General features: G+C 44.9%; 6 protein-coding genes across 6 annotated transcripts; 3 read left to right on the plus strand and 3 right to left on the minus strand.

Moving 5' to 3' along the window:
- Positions 1-10: 10 nt before the first annotated feature.
- On the minus strand, positions 11-709 carry K444DRAFT_540764 (putative eukaryotic translation initiation factor eIF-1; the record flags this gene model as incomplete). Its single annotated transcript, XM_024875738.1, has 4 exons — positions 11-183; positions 242-334; positions 434-508; positions 682-709. The coding sequence occupies 4 exons, from the start codon at positions 707-709 to the stop codon at positions 11-13; spliced, it is 369 nt and encodes a 122-aa protein (XP_024731220.1).
- A 357-nt stretch (positions 710-1,066) lies between these two features.
- K444DRAFT_618788 (uncharacterized protein) lies at positions 1,067-2,112 on the minus strand. Its single transcript, XM_024881396.1, has 5 exons — positions 2,051-2,112; positions 1,884-1,995; positions 1,736-1,833; positions 1,667-1,683; positions 1,067-1,611 (listed from the first exon to the last, which is right to left on the minus strand). Exons 1-5 carry the CDS (start codon positions 2,085-2,087, stop codon positions 1,525-1,527), a joined length of 351 nt encoding a protein of 116 aa, XP_024731221.1. The 5' UTR covers positions 2,088-2,112; the 3' UTR covers positions 1,067-1,524.
- A 1,295-nt stretch (positions 2,113-3,407) lies between these two features.
- Positions 3,408-8,474, plus strand: K444DRAFT_571062 (RNA polymeras-like protein II mediator complex component Srb8). The gene is made up of 4 exons (XM_024877296.1): positions 3,408-4,229; positions 4,281-4,878; positions 4,928-5,132; positions 5,184-8,474. Exons 1-4 carry the CDS (start codon positions 3,674-3,676, stop codon positions 8,286-8,288), a joined length of 4,464 nt encoding a protein of 1,487 aa, XP_024731222.1. The 5' UTR covers positions 3,408-3,673; the 3' UTR covers positions 8,289-8,474.
- Positions 8,475-9,508: 1,034 nt separating this feature from the next.
- K444DRAFT_540299 (uncharacterized protein) lies at positions 9,509-9,880 on the plus strand (the record flags this gene model as incomplete). Its single annotated transcript, XM_024875701.1, has 2 exons — positions 9,509-9,648; positions 9,757-9,880. Coding segments are annotated over 2 exons (264 nt in total), but the record flags the coding sequence as incomplete, so codon positions are not given.
- Positions 9,881-10,347: 467 nt separating this feature from the next.
- K444DRAFT_141772 (uncharacterized protein) lies at positions 10,348-13,630 on the minus strand. The gene is made up of 7 exons (XM_024870538.1): positions 13,331-13,630; positions 12,867-13,256; positions 12,754-12,813; positions 12,387-12,704; positions 12,131-12,302; positions 10,826-12,077; positions 10,348-10,737 (listed from the first exon to the last, which is right to left on the minus strand). The coding sequence occupies exons 1-7, from the start codon at positions 13,412-13,414 to the stop codon at positions 10,491-10,493; spliced, it is 2,523 nt and encodes an 840-aa protein (XP_024731224.1). The 5' UTR covers positions 13,415-13,630; the 3' UTR covers positions 10,348-10,490.
- A 1,993-nt stretch (positions 13,631-15,623) lies between these two features.
- K444DRAFT_618793 (S-adenosyl-L-methionine-dependent methyltransferase) lies at positions 15,624-16,759 on the plus strand. Its single transcript, XM_024881397.1, has 3 exons — positions 15,624-15,905; positions 15,981-16,241; positions 16,293-16,759. Exons 1-3 carry the CDS (start codon positions 15,690-15,692, stop codon positions 16,485-16,487), a joined length of 672 nt encoding a protein of 223 aa, XP_024731225.1. The 5' UTR covers positions 15,624-15,689; the 3' UTR covers positions 16,488-16,759.
- The last annotated feature ends 1,681 nt before the right edge of the window (positions 16,760-18,440 follow it).

An 18,440-nucleotide genomic window follows, 5' to 3' on the forward strand; every position in this document is an offset into this window, starting at 1 on the left:
AACAAGACTGTTAGCCAGGGGTGGGGGATTGTAGTGCAACAAGATTTACCTTAATGGTCTTGGCATCAAGCTCCAAACCCTCCTTCTTGTCGGTGAGGAACTCCTGGACATCTTTGCGCTGATCACCCTGGAGCTGAATCACCTCTCCCATTTCACTATCGACCACGATGGTGCCATTGCAAGCTGTAGTAGAGAATTAGTCGGTCCCGATCTCTGATAGAAAGAGGGGTACACCACCTACCGAACTTCTTCTTGATGACCTTCAGGATCTTCTTCTGGTCAAATTTCTTTGGCAGACCTTGGACAGTCGTCAGAGTCTTACGACCATTGCGCTCTAGTGAATAAATCAAGTCAGCAGGCTTATCTCAACCAGTGGCGTCGCACCCAGCCTGTTCTGTGCCAGCATATGTTGGAAATTGGAAAGTGAACTCACGCTGAATACGAATGTGTATGTAATTCTGCGACTGCTTGGTTTCTCCTGTGTCTTCGTCGGCTTCGGCGAAGGGGTCTGTGTGACAAGGAAGGTTAGCAGAGACCCAAGGTGATCTGAGATAAGAATTGATGCGAGCACACAGAGAGCAGCCGACGGCGACCAAAGAAACAGGTGTGGCTTGTAAAGTGCGCCTTTGTCTCTTCAGACTGCTCCAGAGGGCTGTCTGTGGAGAGGAGGAGTGAACTCACCGAAGGTCTTGAGATTTTCGATTGACATAAACTCGAGTGTTCCTGGGTCTCTTGGGGCAGGTGTTGTTGGTATTGAGGTTGGGTAAAGAGCGCGAGAAGTCGCCGCTGTATCAGAAGATTGTTTGTTCGGTGGTGGAGTGGAGTTGATTGTAAAGGGAAGGTTGTTGTTTCGGGAATCAATGTGGTTGTGGAATCTGGATGGAGGGGAACTGAGGGAAGAGGCGGGGACTAAGGGGTTTGGTGCCTGGGTGCCTGAGTCGTGGGTAGTCCTTTGCAGTTTCGCGGCTTCTAATTGGCGGGAGGAAGTCACGCCTTACGATCTTTACAGGGTGAGTCGCTTGGATTCGAGGCTATGGTGATATGTTGCCACTACAAAGTAAGGAGTGCTTTGGTTCACATTTTGACTCACCAGGGGCCTCATCACAGCCTCACGTGTCCTACAGGATCCGGTCCCCTTCGGTGACTCGGAGGTCCTTTCTCTGGGGGAGGAGGGGCCCTCAGAGAAAACAGAGAAGGCCTCACAGCACAGTGCTCTCATTTGCTCAATCTCGTTCAAACAAATGCCTCATCGACCAACAATATCATTTTGCCTAAGCGTGAAGACAACTGATTCGAACAGAAGACTTATTCGACATTGGAGCAAATATGAGGTGCCCAGCAATGTTGCAGTGTTGCTCCTCAACAAACTCCTAAGCCATCCCCTGTAAGGTAGACCGCAGCGCCAGCTCCTGGCCCTCCGTCATCCTATCTCGCAACATTTACACACCATTCTGCTTTTGCTCCCATCGATTGTTTTATGTCCCCTCGCATGTCCCCTCGCCATATCATACAAAGGAACCCTTCTCAAGAACGAGGCGCTGCTGCTGCTGCTTCGGTCCCCGTTCCTTGGCCTGGAACGGCTGGTGGTGGTAAGAACATCGGCAGATAAGTCTATTTATTGTTGGCTGTTAATAGGGAAAGATCTCCTTTCGGCGTATGTACGTACCACTACAAGGGCCATAACTTGATGGAGAATTAGCTCAGTGCTCCAGGCGACAGAAGAACTACTACTCACAGGCCATTCCAACAGAGAAGTAAGCTGGCTGCGATGAGCTCTTCTTTGCTTCTGCGCTCTCGCCCAGCCAGTTTTGAATCGACAGTACTACGGATGCCCTGCTCGCCGTCAGACGTCGTCACTTCTCCCTGAATATAACCTCATATACCAGCCAATAAACTTATTTCGCGTGAACATGGCAGCCATGGGTAATGTGCTTCCCAACGTGCCACTAATGTCGCTCGGAGAGTCTTTCGCAGCAGGCAATTGATAGGGAATTACTGTTGGTACACTTGTCAGCTCCCGGTCATTGTTAGGAAGAGAATTTCGGCATACTGAGGTCTGGCCTCCGCATATCCTTCTTCGACGACATAGTTGCGCGACGTCTGCTTGGTTCTCAAGAAGATCTCGCGAGGTGCTGTTGGAAAGTCGTGCAGCTCGGCGCGGGAAGATCAATTGGCTAGTGCCACATTATACCATGTTCTCGCAGCGATGCGTAATCAAGAGAACGGCGCTGTCCAGGCGTCACACACACATTTCCATAATCCATTCTACTCAAGGTGCTCACTTCTGTTCCTGTTTGGCGGTGGTTCAACATACTACTGTATTTCTTGTATTTCTTGGTGCCTGAGCTACATGGTTAGATTTGGCGTCATCGTGGAGTGCTTTGATCGATGCAGTTCCTCTCGATCAAATCTCGGCATTGTACTAGATGTTCACATTCATTTTGTACCCTTCCATATCGAATCTTTTCGAGATTGAACGTCGGAGCTCATTCCGGACACCCTGAGAGGGCATTTCCATAAGATATTATAGACTGTTCTCAGCAGCGCCTCTCAAAGAAAGTCGCAGCACAGTCGAAGACTCCAGAGCACTGTTATTCCACTTGAGTGGGCGGGTAAATCAACAGAGGCGTAAGGGGCCGTCATGGATGAATAATGAGAGTTCGCCCATTCCTATCAAAGTTTCGGCGAAGAAGAGGCGAAAACGTACGAAAGGTACCTACTTTTGGTTTGAAGAGGGGAAGCCCTTTGCTGGACGATACGCAGTAAGGCTCGACCGTCAGGAGCAGCTGGAAGCGTGAGTCTTGCTGACTGTGCCAAATGAATAATGATAACCAGCCGAATCGTCCCAACTTTCTATTCAGGCCCGTTTTGGCTGCGCCTACTGTCTTCTCCGTATAGCCTAAGGCCCCGGTGCAGTTGATAGGATTGGGATGTGATGAAGAGCACTGGCTAGGGGCTGGGGCTGGGGCTGGACTGGGACTGGGACTGGGACTGGACTGCGGGGGTGACGAAGGTTGGTGAGCGGTGCAAATTGGTGATGGGTGTCCGTGAAGTGTCGCTCGGGGCAATTCGACATGAAAGTAGCTTCAGTAGTAGTAGCACCCACATCCATGAGCTGGTTGCACGGCAATCAAGATTGGACGTTGACAATGGGAGAGAACTTAGAAGAGAGAAGAGAGAGAGAAGAGAGATAGAGAGAGAGAGAGACAAGGGAAACATCGGGGCGGAATGTTGCCAGGTTCCGCGGGCCACACTTCAGCCCAGGCCGGCGCCCCCCAGATCATCGCTTGGACCGTGAATCTTGATCCAACTGGCTCGGCCTTTGCTGCCCCCTCCCGCAGATGAAAAGTGCGCCATCACGCACCCTTGCGGTGCCGCTCGTCTGTCTCCCCCATCAAGTCCCTGCACTTCTCCCGCTTGCCCTTGGCCTTACACATCCGCATCTTCGAACGACTGTGACTGCCACTGCGACTGCGACTGCGGCGGCGACTGCGATAGCAACTGCAAACCCTCCTCACGCCGACAACGTCCCCAGACAACCACAACCACAACCACAACCACGAACAACCTCCCTTCTTTCCCCGGCCGGCTCCCTCGATTCGCTTCGGCTTCATCTCATCCTGCTAGCCTGGAGAATCAAAATCGCTTTTGTTCCACGCGAGATGGACAAATCATGACCTCGCGACCCAGCGTTGGGCGACAGGGCCCTCAGCGCTCCCTGAGTTCGACAAATGCCCTGCAGAGGCCACCACCGCATCGCACGCTCTCGCAGCAGTTCTCGTCCTCGTCCCCAACAAGGCGAGGGAATGAGGGTTTTGTGGACTTGACATTCGATGAGTCGGTGCTGGCTCGGCATGGGCCGAGAGTTGGGACCTCGCGGTTGCGAGTTGAGATATCGAAAGACTCGGGGCCCTCTGAGATGGTGGAATCGCCGAAACCCATATCAGACGCCGCTCCTACGTGGAGGCCATCACTACCTCCACGAGGGCGGCCACAACTCCATTTTGATGTGCCAAGTGTCAGCAACCTCAGTCCCCATCCTGCGCAGGACGGCGGCCAGAACGAAGTCACGATAAAGCCGATGCCTTTGCCCGTGAGGCCCGGACAGCACGCTCCACCGTCTTCTGAGAAATCTCGTGCGGCGCCAAGTAATGCAGCGAAGAAAGACGCCCGTCCAAAGCCGTATATTCTGGAAGTGCCGACAGCCGCCCCTCATTATTCCCCAAATGGTTCGTAACCTATCTCCATCATCTGACAGAGGTATATATTGATTCAAGTAGGCCATACCGATTTCTTTCCCTGGACCGGAAACCATCCCGAGGACCAATTCTCGGAGCCAGTAATTCGACATGGCTTTTTTGACAAAGCACAGATGACACAGAACGAAACAGGATCCGCTAAGCCGTCCATATTCCCAGCCCTCAAGCACAAAAGCGGACTTCAAACATTGTCAGCTTTATTCACGAGTGTGCTTGCACAGCGAAGGGCTCATGGACAAATCACCTCGGCATCAACCTTCAAACCCCCACCGCGTGTTACAGTTACAGATACAAAGAGAGAAATGTGGTTGAAGGATCTAGCAAACCCCACGATATCTTTACGGCGTCTCAGTAGATCTATTCCTCACGGAATAAGAGGAAAGGTGCTGTTGGATCAATCTTTGAGCAAGAATATACCAATAGAAAGAGCCGTATGGTTGGCCAAGTGTGTTGGGGCGAATGAGTTGAGGTCATTCAGAAGAAAGGGTGTCAGCGGCACGTTTGCTATGGGCGGTGAGGCCAAATGGATTAGGGACTTCACAGTTTGCGTTGAACAATTCATGGAAAGCATTCTTGCGACTTGCGGAGAGAAAGATTTCAAAACAAGGATAAGTTACGCGTAAGTTTGCTGACCCAGCAGTTCGAGCCGCTAATTGACTTGAAAACAGGATACGTCTTGCCACTCATTTCTATGCCGAATATCTTCTTGATCGTGAGCACTATATGGACTGGTTGGTAACGTCTCTGGAAAACAGTCCTCAAGCGAAGCTGCCTATGTGGCTTTTGATTACTCAAGTTTACTGGAAGGATCTCTTGAAATACCGAAAATACGGACGTCGACTTTCAGCGGCGCTTTTGAGTCAGCTAGCTAGGGCAAGTGTAGTCTAATATTCTTCTCCCTTGCAGATGCTTACATATCTCCAGACATTAAACCACCTAGACCGCGATATTCTGGCTCCTCTATCTGATCGCCTGCGAGTTCTACTGAAAGGAATTGTGATATCAAACTCGGAAAGTTTTGTTGGCCCGAAAGTATGGGCCAAGCACAGAGATGTCATCATGAGCGACTTGGACCTCGACGATGAGCGGTTTATGTCTATTCTTGCAGCACTTGACCTACGAAATTCTCGTCTAAACGCTTCCGGTACAGAGAAAACACTAACCGCTCGACGGCGTCTGCTTTATGTCCTTGACGGTACATTAATACGTCCGCTGACTAACGAGACGGCTCGACAGTGTTGGGAGATTGACGAAGACAAAGCCATGCTTTCCCGTACAATTTTGGAATGGTCCTCGTCGTCTTACCGGCCTGGAAATGCTAAAATATATGTGGCTGCTCGCATCATGAGGTCTTGGATCAAATTCGGTGCAGACGTCACTAGTGCAGTTTTGGATTTCCTCGACTCTGCAGTGTGCAATTCTGGCCGCCGAAACTCTGCCTTTTACCATCTGGTCTCTGAGTTGGCCCGCTCGGAGCACTTTTCTACACCAAGGTATCTGGAATGGTTGATCGCTCGAGGTGGTCTGTACAATGCCAAAGATGTGGCTTCAGATGGGCCTTGTGCAACACGACTGTTGGCTGAGCTCCCGACAAACAACCTTAGTGAGAGCATCGCTGAGCTTCGTGCGACTTTACTCAGTAGGGCAGGTTTTCTGGTAGAGGAAGAGGAAGATCAAACGAATGATTTGATGACATTCATGAATCAAAACCTACCCGGTATGCAAGCCACCGTGGACGATAAGCTTGAATCGCAGAGCCTCGACGTCAATCTTGCAAGCATTTCATCCGAGGCAAGCCGAACAACCAAATCAGAACTTGGCCTCTGGCTGCGACAAAAAGTCAGGCTTCAGATGGCGCAACCAACAATACCACCCTTTGACGATTGGGATGATTCACCGATGAAAGGCGGGACCTCTGCGATCACGTCATCCGATTTCAATACCGTCCGGCAATATCTTGAGCTCATCGATGACTATTCGATGCTTGCCGATGTCCTTAAGATCGTTACGAGTTCCAATGACGCGGAAGTGCTTGCTTCTTGTGTGGATACGCTAGACTTGCATATCGAGGTATTCTCGGCAATAGGTGCACTCAGGGGGCTATTTGATATTCTCGTGACCCGTCTTCGAGCCTTGTCAGATGAGATTGACTCCATCCCGAGGGTACTTTTGGTCACTTTGTCGGACCTTGCCTCGCGACTCCCGGAGCAGAGGATGGTAGCTCAACAGCTCGCTCAAGAGCTTGCCCGCAGCGATAGAAAGACCGCTGCCGATGCTTGCTCACCGGTGTCTGACCACATGGCACTCGTTCAGACGTCGGAGGCAGACTTTACAGACGAGATTGAGAAAGTCTTAGCAAGCGGCAATAGCATGGATCAAGCCACTCTGGAGAGGCTTTTTCAAAGGATTATATTGCGACTGGAAGAGTCATGGGAGAAATCGCAGGAACAGCGAAGCTGTGGGTTGTTGCTCACGAGGCTCAGGACTTTCGACGCCCAGCAGTTTGACGCTCTGATGACCGCATGGATAAAACGGCTTGTACCGCGCCAGAACCGTCCAACTATGTTGGAAGTGTTCGGACCCCTGATCAGTTTTGGATGTCTCGCCCTTCGAGATGTTATTGTCAGCTCCGGTGCAACGGAGACAATGGAAAATCCACAAGACTCGAGCACCGCTCACGAAGCTCTTGGATTGCTGGTCACATCATTCTGTCTTCCAGAGACGATGACCATCGAAGAAAGATATCGTCTTCGAATCAAGCAAGCGCATATGCAGAAGGATCACCCTGTTGAAGTTTTGAACGTCGTTCGTCTTGTGTTTGGAGAACCCATCGACTTGGATGAACGCAGCAGCTCTTTGGATAGGAAGATTCTCCAAAGTGCGGACTTTCATGAGCTCCTACAAGTTCTTGTTCTATCCGATACCCATCGATTTATTGACAACCTAGTGATGCCACTGCTTCAGAGTTCCACCCCAGACGCCGCCGTCACCATCAACAGATGTGTTGACAAGTTTTTGTTAGCCGGGAATGAGAACGAGACTATTACGACGGAGGTGCTCCTTAATCTGGCCGATGACCTGTCTTTACCATTCTGCCAAGTCAAGCTGGCTGCCATGTTTAGAAGAGATGATACAGTCATGGAAGGTGCAGATGATGGGCAAGCAGAAGACCTCGAGGCATTCGATCGTGCCATTGAATCGGCAGTGGCTACAGGGAAGACAACCTGGGCCAGCATCGTTCCGTTGCTCGATGCTTCAATCGCACAACGCTTGCGACAACGAGCGGAAGCACGTTTCCTGGCTTTATTCCCCTCGCCAAAGGCTACGGGTGGAGAGGACACCATGCAGAACCGTGTCGTCCATGCCGAAAACCTCCTGCACATAATCGATGCAACCGCGTACAGTGCGTCTGCCACAAACACGTCCGTTGGTGCCACCAATCTTGCTTGCGACATCGTTGCAGTTCTGAATGGCCTATGGCTGCTGCTTGCAAAGTCTCAATCTCGAGATATTAAGGATGCCATTATGTCAAAATGGCTCCCACTTCTTCTTTCCTTCACAACAATCCGCATACCCGCGTTTGAAGCAACAAAACCCGGTCACGAGAGCAGGGCAAAAGCTGTCCTAGCTCTTGCAGCTATATTTCTCCAACTACAAGCCCTCGACATCGCCACGGATGAAATCAAGAACCTGATAGAGCAAACCTTCGACCTAGCACTCTATCTAGTAGATCCGCTACCTGAAGATATGCGTCAGCAATGTATTCGAAACCTTCGAGATGCTGCGTCGAGCGCCCAGATTTCATACCTTTTCAGTTTTACGCCGAATCCAACAGAGTGGCTTGTTTTGAGCCAAAAGGAGAGAACATTGCCCCCTCCGGGCGCTGGTGTTGCTGAAAGGGCGACTGAAAAGGAAAAGTTGGTTCCTTTCTCCTTGAGGAGGTGGGAGATGTTGGGCGAGCCGACCCCAAATGTGGGCGAGAATGATACGAGTTTGAGCTTGACACTCTTCGGGGCTAGGAGGGGGTAATATACCCTCATGCTAGTACTATGAATGCATATTGCTTGGAAGCCAGTATAAACAGGAAATAGCGTGTTGGAAAGTTGGGATCTTGGAGCATTGGACATGAATGAGACAGACGATGTTACGATATAGAGAATTTAGAATAATTCAATCATGATCAACTTCCGCTTACGGTATGATACTGTTCTATCCCACTCCCTTTAGCTAGTCTCGCTTCCACTAAATTAGGGTATGTCTTTAAGCAGTGAAGGATTAAATCTGTTAAACAAGAAAACTACTGTGATGCCAGTCACGTGGAGGCATCGTTGCACGTGATTTACCGTGTAGCTTGTGCTTCCAGCCCGGCAGGCAGCTTTCCGCTCAATGCAAGCTCTTTACCATACTGCAACACCTATTTATTGTGACAAAAACTGTGAAATACGAAATTATAAAAGTGCTTAATTTAAGTATATAACTATACTAATTAATTTCATTTAATTAATTCTCTTAATTACTATTCATACTTAAACTATTTAAAACTCTATTTGATAATTAAAGGGCAGATTGGCCGCTGTTTTGGGAGGGTTTTTCTCGCTGCGTTCTATTATATAAGAATTACTTAAATTATTAATAATCTCACATTCTTAAAAGATAGTGATTTTGATTTTGCGGAAAAAAATACTTGTTGAAGTAGCGTTCTTAAAGGAGCCCGTATCACTTGAAGTTTTGATATCAGCACATGATTGTTCTCGTTCTCTTCTCCTTACGCCCTGTTACTGAACGGAGCTGTTTATGTCATACCATCAGGCGTTGATGATTGCAAGCGCTCTACAAACACCGCCATGTTGTAGTCACGTTTCAGCTCGTTGAAGTTGGGAAATTGAATAAGATATTCAACCGGGAGGCTTATCCTGGTCCGATATAAAGATAGTAAGTCAGACGATTCTCTATTCTTCGTGGAAATCTTCTGTGAGAGGCCAATAGGCAAAAGGATACCACATACTTCGTACTAAATGCACACCGGAAGGAGAAACAAGCCAATGAAATCAACCCCAACAACCTATGTGGGTCCTGGCTTCGAACGCAATCGTCTCAGACGATCTATCTCCTCCCTCGCCTGAGATGAACGCCAATCTATATACAATTCCCCAGGAGCATTTCCATCGTTGTCAGGAATGTCCAGGTCTGCGCCACCTTCCTCAACTAAGATCCGCACCAAATCCGGCCTTCCCACGGCAGCAGCGTAAGACAGTGGTGTCCGGCCATTAAGAGCTTTCCTGTTCACATCCACCAAACCCGTTTGGATTAAGATCCGGACAGTTTCGACATTGCTGGGGCTTCCCCACATGGCACAAGAAAGGGGAGTCCGTCCAGATTCCTCAGGGCAGTCGACTCCCTGAGGATAAAACTGGGCCAGGACCTTAATAACTTCGCCATGGCTTCTATCGGCCGCTAGTGAAACCGCATTCTGGCCCCTCTTGTCGACGCTGGCAAGTTGGACATCAATCCTACCAGTCATGCAAAGGGCTTTCACCACCTCACAATGCCCACTATATGCAGCCCATGACAATGGTGACCATCCTCTATCACTATCCCCTGGATCATCAAGCAAGGACTGAATATCTGAGCGTGAGGATTGTAACAATATATTGACTGCATCCAACGCACCCATTTCCGCAGCCCAAGATAGCACGGACCGACCGTAACGGTCGCGTTGCGCAATGTTCACCCGAGGCTCTGAGACTAGGCATTTCAGCACTATCAAGTCTTTCGGTTCACACTTGCTCCCAATGGCCCAAAGGAGCGGGCTCGATCCAGTCCGATCCGTCATATTAACGTCAACATCCTCTCGAGCAATCAGTAATTTGGCAATCGCTAAATCGCCAGACCCCACCGCCAATGACAACGGAGAACGCCCGTTCCCATCAAGGATGTTAACTTGAGAACTGCTCGCCTCATCCAATAGCAGCTTAACTATCTCCAGGTGGCCGCCGACACAAGCCCAGGAGATGGGCGAGCCACCTTCTACCCATGCGCCCGTCACAGGTGTCCCATGGTCGAGAAGCAGCTTCGCAATATCTGCGTGACCCATTCTACACGCCCAAGATAACGCAAGAGATTTACTCTTGCCTTGAAGTTCTGATGGATACATCTCTAAGACTTTGTTGGCGAGCAGAACAAGGCCGAAAAAGGCAGCCACAGTGAGTGGGTCGAGATCCTTGGGCAGCGTCACATAATCCTTTGACGATAGTCTATATTGATCAGACCAATTGGAGAGACAATCTGTGCCTGGACGTGAGATGCGGATTGCTGATTCCAGTAAATGTTGCGGCGTAGATACCCCCAGCCAGCAGAGATGTGTTGTCCAATGACTAGCAGAGTATTCAAAGAACGGGGGCTTCTGGTCCATTGACCACGGACTTTCTTCAGTAGCACCTGGGAGTTCGAGAAATGCCGGCACATTTTCGTCAAGAACCTTCCTCTCTTCAAAATCAGCAAGGCCCAGAAACCCTACACAGGCTGTAGCGAGTTCGAGATGTGCCGAGTTGAGACTGGTACCATACAATTTTGGCAGATCAAGCTCAAAGCTACTCAAGTCGGCCACTTTTCCGCTAGCCAGTCTCAACAAAAATTCCTTCGCCGATTGATGTACAAGGTGGACTTGGAAGTCATGGATGTGGACCAGTGGACCCAGCACAAGCCGTATTGTCCTTTCAACGGCCATGTCACTCTCCTCTTCTACTGACCTCAGTGTCTGATGGTCTAAATCAATCGCCAAAGCAATCTGTATCTCAGCCGTTGCTAAGGGCCTGAACGAGCCAACTAGAATACGCAGAATCTTTGCAGCCAGGGCTTGATTTTCGGTTTCGATATCGGCGAGAATGCGGCAATAGAGGCCATCAAGATCCCTTGGACTTTCCTCGATAACTTTCTCGAAATACTTCTTGGTTTGTGGTCCTCCTTTGAGACGTTGGATCACTAGACTGACCCATAGGAAATTTCGATCGGCTTTCATCACTATTCTCCTTTCCAGGCTTTGCCTTATCTCCTCTGGCCACTTCGCTTTGATTGCGAGAGCATCCAACTGGTCTTTAACTACCAGCTTCATATCCTGTTCGACTCCTCTGACTTCGGCCGCATCGTCGAGGCAGATGATTTCTGAGCACTCCTCAATCTCTTCCGTGATATCGACATTGTTCCTGCTTGACATCAAAAGTTTGAGAGCGGTGGAAGGCGGTTCGAGCTTTTGTATCAAGAACTGCTTTATGGCAGTCAAAAGCCTGCCTCTAGAGCAAGGTTCGCATTCATCAATTGCGTCTATGATGAGGACAATTGTTCCAGTTCTAGGGTTGAGCATAATATCCCTCAGTATTTCCCATAGTACGAGAATTGACCATCGCTCTGGCGCAACCTCTGAGAACCTCGCAGTGGCATGCTCCATCAGGTCATGGCGCTGGGTAAGGATTTGGTATAAGAGACCACGCAGAATCGCCTGGCCGTGGTTGCGACCAACGTCTTTGTCATCGCAAAAGAACGAACACACGACTATCGTAGTAGAGTCGGTTTGTGTTGCTACGGCCAAAATCGTCTTCATCTGCTCCACCAGATATGAGGTGAGAATTGACTTGCCACTTCCCATGTCTCCAGTGATACAGAGGAGGCTCGAGTGTTCGTCTAAAATCCATTCTCGAAGTTGGTTATTCGATGAGATCCATTCGCAAGTGCCGGGTGATCGTGGACGAAGTTGAGCCCTACAATCGTTCATATCAATTGTGTTAAGTGCCCTGAGACACTCTTGCTCCTGGAGATTGAGAGCTGGTCAGTCAAAATCTTAGTTCGTTACTGTAATGACTCCCGCAGTTACTTACGACGAGTCAAATCTCGCTCATTACTCTGCACCCCGTGTGTTTGACAGACCTGTACAATCTTCCGAAATGCAAGGGCGTCTTCGTCAAGTCGGCACATCTCTCTGTGGTTGGCCGCCAACGGAATCATTTCTTCATTTGGTACGCCAATTCTAGTATTGCTGCGTGGTACAACCTAAATGAGGTAATAGGCATTCCATTAGCTTCGATACCTAAACACCACAAAGGTGATGGAGTGCGGGAAGAGAAAATGACTGACCTCACTTTTGAAAGGTGGCATCACCCTCTCTTCGTAAAAGGATACAATTTCAATCCCTTTAGTTCTATCCGTAAAAGACATAGAAATGTTCTCAAGCTCCACTGAACGAGGTCGGAGCAGATCTGCGAGGTGTTGTCTCGGTTTGCCAAGAAAGTGGTTTAACTTAGATGCCGATTCCACCGTATTTGCAATTTTTACCAGCGTCGATAGGAAATCTGCTTGTTCCGATCCAGAATGGGGAGTTCCAAAGAATATAACTGCTTTGGTTGATTGGAGAATATTTACGTATCGAGAGCTTTCATGAGCAAGAATTAGGGACTAGATTTGTCAGTCCTGACTTCATCTTGCCAAGTGGCTAGTAACACACTTTTTTGCAAACAATTCCTCCCAAGCTATGGCAGATGAACACGATCCCGCGTCGTTTATCCTGTATTGAATAAGCTTTCAAGGCCGGGAATTGTATGAACTAGTAATACAGACCGCCTCAGACTGACGTTCCAAGTTCAATTGCGATAATAATCTGCGAGCAAAGTCTCCAATATCGGCATTGGACCGACTGAAGATATCCGAATCATACCCAAAGGTATAGACTCTTGCTCCAGGTAGCGAACGTGGCAGGAATTCTTTAAGCCACATTTGTTTGTTTTTATTGGTCCAGGTATCGAATGCATCCCCATTCAAGCCGTGTAAAGCAATGACGTCAAGATGGTAAGTTGGAGACAAGGAATCAGAATCCGTGTTGTCCGCTTTCAGCGGGAACAGTCCAAGTCGCTGTCCATTATAACTTGCATTTTCAATGAGGTCGGCCGAGCTAGGCTTGGGGATAACTCGAATATCCGCACCTGCGGATGTCAAGGTCAAGGGCTCAGTCTAAATATATCGTGATCAGTCTATTGGATGCATTTGAAAAATACTCTGCTAAAGGATCATATGTGAAGCCTTACTCTATCGCGACTGGGCGTTGCAGATGCATTTGCTTCATCTAACAATTTCTTTCTCTGGCCGGCGCGACTTCCAAAGTCAAACATTGTGTCGAGGGCTTCGGGATCAACTGTTTTGCTAAGAAAGCAATAAGAAAGTGAAAGCTGAGTGCGTGAAGGTTTTGATGCGATGGAATTTCTTGGTAGTTGGACAGCGTTTTCGAGTTAGGAGACTGATACCCATCTTGCAGGTCTCATGATAATTACCTTGCTTATAATTTAACCGGGCACCAGTTTCAAACATCTCTGAAAATAACTTTATGCGCAGGCGCTTGTAGTTTGTATTTGATTGGTGGTAGTCGGCTCCTTAGGAAAGCTGGGATCAGTATTGTTTTCATTGGACGCGGCGCAGCCCGTATCACATTTGTTACAGTACGCGCAAAAATTGAAACCCAATACTCGCTCGTCCTTGCACTGGTGGCTAGAAAGCCTTCCCTCGCATTTACGCTTCTGGGGAGATACTAATCCACCCAATGTGGAGCACCCTCCGAAACGAGCTTTACCGCGCGCTATCCGTGAAGTAATCTTACGATGGTACCTTCGGATACCAAAAAGGCGAGCGACAATGAAATTCGTCCAATATCCTAAGAGAGGAACGCAACTCACAATACAGAAATTCTCACAATTCCCCCTTATATTTCATTATCGTGAAAATTTCGCGGAATTTAGATCTGCTTCTTTCCTATTAAGCAAAGGACTTTTAAAGAGTTTCGGGCGTTCCGTTGAAATTTGGTGTGATTTTCCAAACGTAGCAATTTTGGTACTGTATTCCTCGGCTGCTGGCGGCTGGACGGTTTTCAATGCCGCGCACCTTCGGAAAGTTGTCGCACGAGAGCATGTGCCGCCACCCCCTCCCTGCGTGCTGGTCTCAGATAGTTCGGGGGCTACGCCCCTGAGCTCGTTTCAACCTACGTAAAGTTCTCCGGACCACCCAAATTCAAGCTCTTTAGAGAGTCCGACAAAAGTATATAGAAAAGGTATGGCAGCCATTGAAGACCAAATTCCATGGCCTTATCTATTATGAAATAGATTTGTATAAGTCAAGAAAGCCATATGTTTTAGCTGCTCCAAGAGAGTGCCGCCAAGTCAGGAGTTGAAGCGGCAAATATTAGCCAGCCCAACCCAGCCCAAAGCGAAGCGAATCATGCACCAGAGCGTGTCAGAATTCGTGACGCGCTGACCAGGTGCATCGCCAAAAGTCCCTCTTTATAATATTATAAATACATAGTATTCTTGTAATATTTTCTCAAATTAAGGGTCGAGCAGTTTCAAAAACCTAGTAATAATTTCATTAAGATAGATTATTACTTTTGTTTAGTTTAATTTTTAAGCTCGAATATAAATTTACTTTTACTATAGCATTAATAATTCCCTAAATAATTATAAGAAATCTAAAGTTTATTTAATAAAAATAAATTAATAAGTATAATTTTGTAACATATTCAAGAGCTAGGTTTACTCGTCGGCAATTCCTCGCTTTGCTAGTGTTACGTCGTAGATAATAAAGGTCACATTAGCATGACATGACGTAAGCGGTACCTTAGAAATAGCGCTCCCCTTACGTAGCAATTAATCATCTTTCACATTTCACTCAACTTACTCCTCTTGTGTAACAGCTAGGCCCGACTTGCACCAGCAAGTCGGACCCAGCAACTCCAACATATCAACAACTCCAACATATCAGCAACTCCGACACTATTATATAAAACGGCCATTAAAGGAGCTATTATAATAAATTTCTATTGTGCTTATAGCCTTTAATTAAGCGATGAGAGTATATTGATCCATTTTATTATTTTATGCGTAGTTTTATATAGTAGTAAAAAAGGTAAGCAAAAGTCGCAATGTCGGGTGTGCGAAGGGCGATGTTACGTGGCACTAGCCACGTGGTGCCATTGCACGTGACTTGGCGTGTAGCCAGTGCTTTTTTTGGTTCAAAATTACTCGTTGCTTTATATGGCGAGCTCGTATAAAATCGATGTATAGCACAATACCACGCCCCTAAATTAAAAAGGAATATATGGTGCACTTATATTGTAGACTCAGGGTTTTTCAAATATAATTTTTTTATGACTATTTAATGCGTGGTTGCGTTTTTATTTAATAAAATAGGTCCAAAAACCCATGTCGGACATTGCCTGTGATGTCAGAGTTTGTGGCGCCAGCGCATGCCCGAACCGCACTAGTGATGTGAGACATTTGCGCTAGCGCCTTTCATTTTAGACTTAGCGGGCAATTTTGAGCCTTATCATCTGCTGCCAGCATCACAATTTTCAGTTGAATCATATCCCCTATCAGTATCAAAATCTTGTTTGTATACGACATGTTCAACGACGAGGACCTCATAGAATTGTCTCATCCCAAGTACTGGGATGGGCGTTATCGCTCTGAGCAAAGGGTTACCCAGAATGGCATACAACCAGTGCTCGATTCCTATGAATGGTTTCGCAGCTTTGAGCAACTTCGCCCTTTTTTTGAAAACAACCTTCCACCCTCCTCTAGCGGATGTCACATACTCCATTTAGGTTGTGGAAATAGTGTAATTATCCACTTTTTTCGATGGTTTTTTTGCGCACAAGAAGTCAGAAAGGCTAATCACGTCACCAAAATATAGAACTTAACAGCGGACCTTTACGCCCTTGGATACACGAATCAGACAAGCATCGACTTTTCTCAAGTAGTTATCGACGCGATGATGACGAAGTACTCGGATCTGGAAACTCGATGGGGTGTTATGGATGTGCGCGAACTACAATTACCAGATGGCTCAGTCGATGTGGCAATTGACAAAGGTACGCTTGATGCTATGATTCATGGCTCCTTATGGGATCCACCGGCCGACGTGCAGAGTAATGTGGGTAAATACGTAGATGAGGTAAAGCGTTTCATTTCCTCACAGGTATTCGATTTTGCTGAATGCCGATAGGTTGCGCGGGTACTCAAACCTGGCGGGCAATGGCTCTACATCACATATCGACAACCCCATTTTATGAAACCGTTGCTTGAACGCAAAGACTCGTGGGATTTCGCGGTCAAGACACTGGGCGATTCTCAAGGGACAGGCGAATTTGACTACTTTGGCTTCATTATGAAGAGGCATGAGGCTTCGAATACTTCTTAGACAACCACACATGCTGGATGCGAGACAGATACAACATGGTATCTCGCCAAAGTGACATCTACTTTGCCTTGTGACATGTCAGACAATACCTTTTCCCATACGACTCTGCCGTTCTGCGGACTCTCGTCAAGGCTTTGACCAACACTCTCATGCCACTGTCCATCGAATATGTTGTGATAATACCGATCTTTGAAACGAGATCAAACTCCGGCCAAGCGATCCGCGAGGCAGTACCATTACGGTATGGGTCGAGGGTCCGCAAATATCTGCAGATAGCAAGCTCGAGGGCTGCCTTAAGCTTTCTTACCCATATCAGTTCGAGAGGGTTGGTAGACTCCATGATGTAGCGCGCTATCTAGAACCAGCACGGCCTGTTATATTCTCGTAACTTCAACTGCTGCATTGCCTCTCCTCCTCTTTAACTACCTCCTTTACTTCTTTATATTATATTTGTAAGGAACCCTTCTTCTTTTAATCTAGTAATAATTATTTCTTAGATCTTTATAAAAGCTATTTATAATTTCTATTATTAGCTCTATAAATAGGCTCTTATTAATTTTATTTATTTATTATAATAAAAGTTCTAATATTTTATTAATTTTATATTATTAAATATAACTAGTTAATATAATTATTTTATTAATTAGTTTTTATTCAAAAGAGCTTTTAATTAAATATTTTATATATATAATTATTTTTTATTTTTTATTTTTTATTTAATAATTTAATTAGAAATATTTAATAATAATATTATTATTATTATAATTTCCAAAGACCTAATATCTGAAATATTTAGCTAAATACCTAAATGCCTTCTAGATATATATATAATATAATTACTTTATTAGAGAAATATATTTGAAATATACTAGAAATATTTAGAAGGCTAAGTTCTTTTAAAACTAGTATATTATAGAATATATATATTTCTTTATAATTTTCTATATTCTAGTTTTCTCTTTTTTAGCTTTAAATTATTTTTATAAAAAACTTTTTATTTTATTTTCTAAGTCCTAAATACTATATTTATAATAGTATTTAAAGCTTATTTTTCTTAATTCTATAAAGGATTTTAAATAAACTAATTTAATACTATTAGAAATATAAATATTATTAAGATAATAGAACTTCAGAAATATAAGTAATAGATTTTAAAATAATAAAAATAAAAAGTTTTAAAATTCTTAAAAAAAATTAGATATTTATATTTTTATAAATATATATTAATAATATATTAAAAATCTTTCCGAAAATCCTGAAAATTAAAGAATCTTATATAAAGACTAGTTTTTAATTAAGTTCTAGAATAATAAATATCTATAAGCTAATAACTTAATTATTAATTTTAAGTTCTATTTTATAATTTTATAAATTCTATATATATACTAATAATAAGATTATAAAAAAATATATAATAAAGAAAAAATATATAATAAAGAAAAAATATATAATAAAGAAAAAATATATAATAAAGAAAAAATATATAATAAAGAAAAAATATATAATAAAGAAAAAATATATAATAAAGAAAAAATATATAATAAAGAAAAAATATATAATAAAGAAAAAATATATAATAAAGAAAAAATATTAATTTCTTTTAAGGCTTCTATTAATTTAAATTATTTTATTAGTAGCTTTTCTCGAATTAAATATCTTATTAATATTTTTAAAGATTTTTTAAATAAATCTATAAAAGAAAAGGCTTTTCTTTTTATTAAAAAGTTCCTATATACTAATTAGTTTATTATTATTAAAGAACTATATAAATGAATTAAGGAAACTAATTATATGTTTTTAGATATTAATTTAATTATTATTAGCTATTAGAAAAATCTTAAAAACATTATTTTATATAAAATAAATTATAAAAACATTAAAAGCCTTTTTGAAAATACTAAACTTTATAATATTAAACTCGAAAATAATATTAAATATTATATAGCTATAATA

Source organism: Hyaloscypha bicolor (genome assembly GCF_002865645.1).
Source record: "Hyaloscypha bicolor E unplaced genomic scaffold K444scaffold_136, whole genome shotgun sequence".
Classification (NCBI taxonomy): Eukaryota; Fungi; Ascomycota; class Leotiomycetes; order Helotiales; family Hyaloscyphaceae; genus Hyaloscypha; species Hyaloscypha bicolor.

Bases quoted from the DNA above. Each gene is read 5' to 3' on its own strand.
- K444DRAFT_618788 (XM_024881396.1), bottom strand. From the start codon at position 2,087: ATGTCGTCGAAGAAGGATATGCGGAGGCCAGACCTCA. The intron at 1,996-2,050 runs GTATGCCGAAAT...GTGTACCAACAG, and splicing joins TATGCGGAGGCCAGACCTCA to TAATTCCCTATCAATTGCCT. The intron at 1,834-1,883 runs GTATATGAGGTT...GACGGCGAGCAG, and splicing joins CGAAATAAGTTTATTGGCTG to GGCATCCGTAGTACTGTCGA.
- K444DRAFT_571062 (XM_024877296.1), top strand. From the start codon at position 3,674: ATGACCTCGCGACCCAGCGTTGGGCGACAGGGCCCTCAGCGCTCCCTG. The intron at 4,879-4,927 runs GTAAGTTTGCTG...ACTTGAAAACAG, and splicing joins AAAACAAGGATAAGTTACGC to GATACGTCTTGCCACTCATT. The intron at 5,133-5,183 runs GCAAGTGTAGTC...ACATATCTCCAG, and splicing joins TTTTGAGTCAGCTAGCTAGG to ACATTAAACCACCTAGACCG.
- K444DRAFT_141772 (XM_024870538.1), bottom strand. From the start codon at position 13,414: ATGTTTGACTTTGGAAGTCGCGCCGGCCAGAGAAAGAAATTGTTAGAT. The intron at 12,814-12,866 runs GTCTGTATTACT...TATTCAATACAG, and splicing joins TGGAACGTCAGTCTGAGGCG to GATAAACGACGCGGGATCGT. The intron at 12,303-12,386 runs GTCAGTCATTTT...TACCTCATTTAG, and splicing joins TGCCACCTTTCAAAAGTGAG to GTTGTACCACGCAGCAATAC.
- K444DRAFT_618793 (XM_024881397.1), top strand. From the start codon at position 15,690: ATGTTCAACGACGAGGACCTCATAGAATTGTCTCATCCCAAGTACTGG. The intron at 15,906-15,980 runs GTAATTATCCAC...ACCAAAATATAG, and splicing joins ATTTAGGTTGTGGAAATAGT to AACTTAACAGCGGACCTTTA. The intron at 16,242-16,292 runs GTAAAGCGTTTC...GAATGCCGATAG, and splicing joins TGGGTAAATACGTAGATGAG to GTTGCGCGGGTACTCAAACC.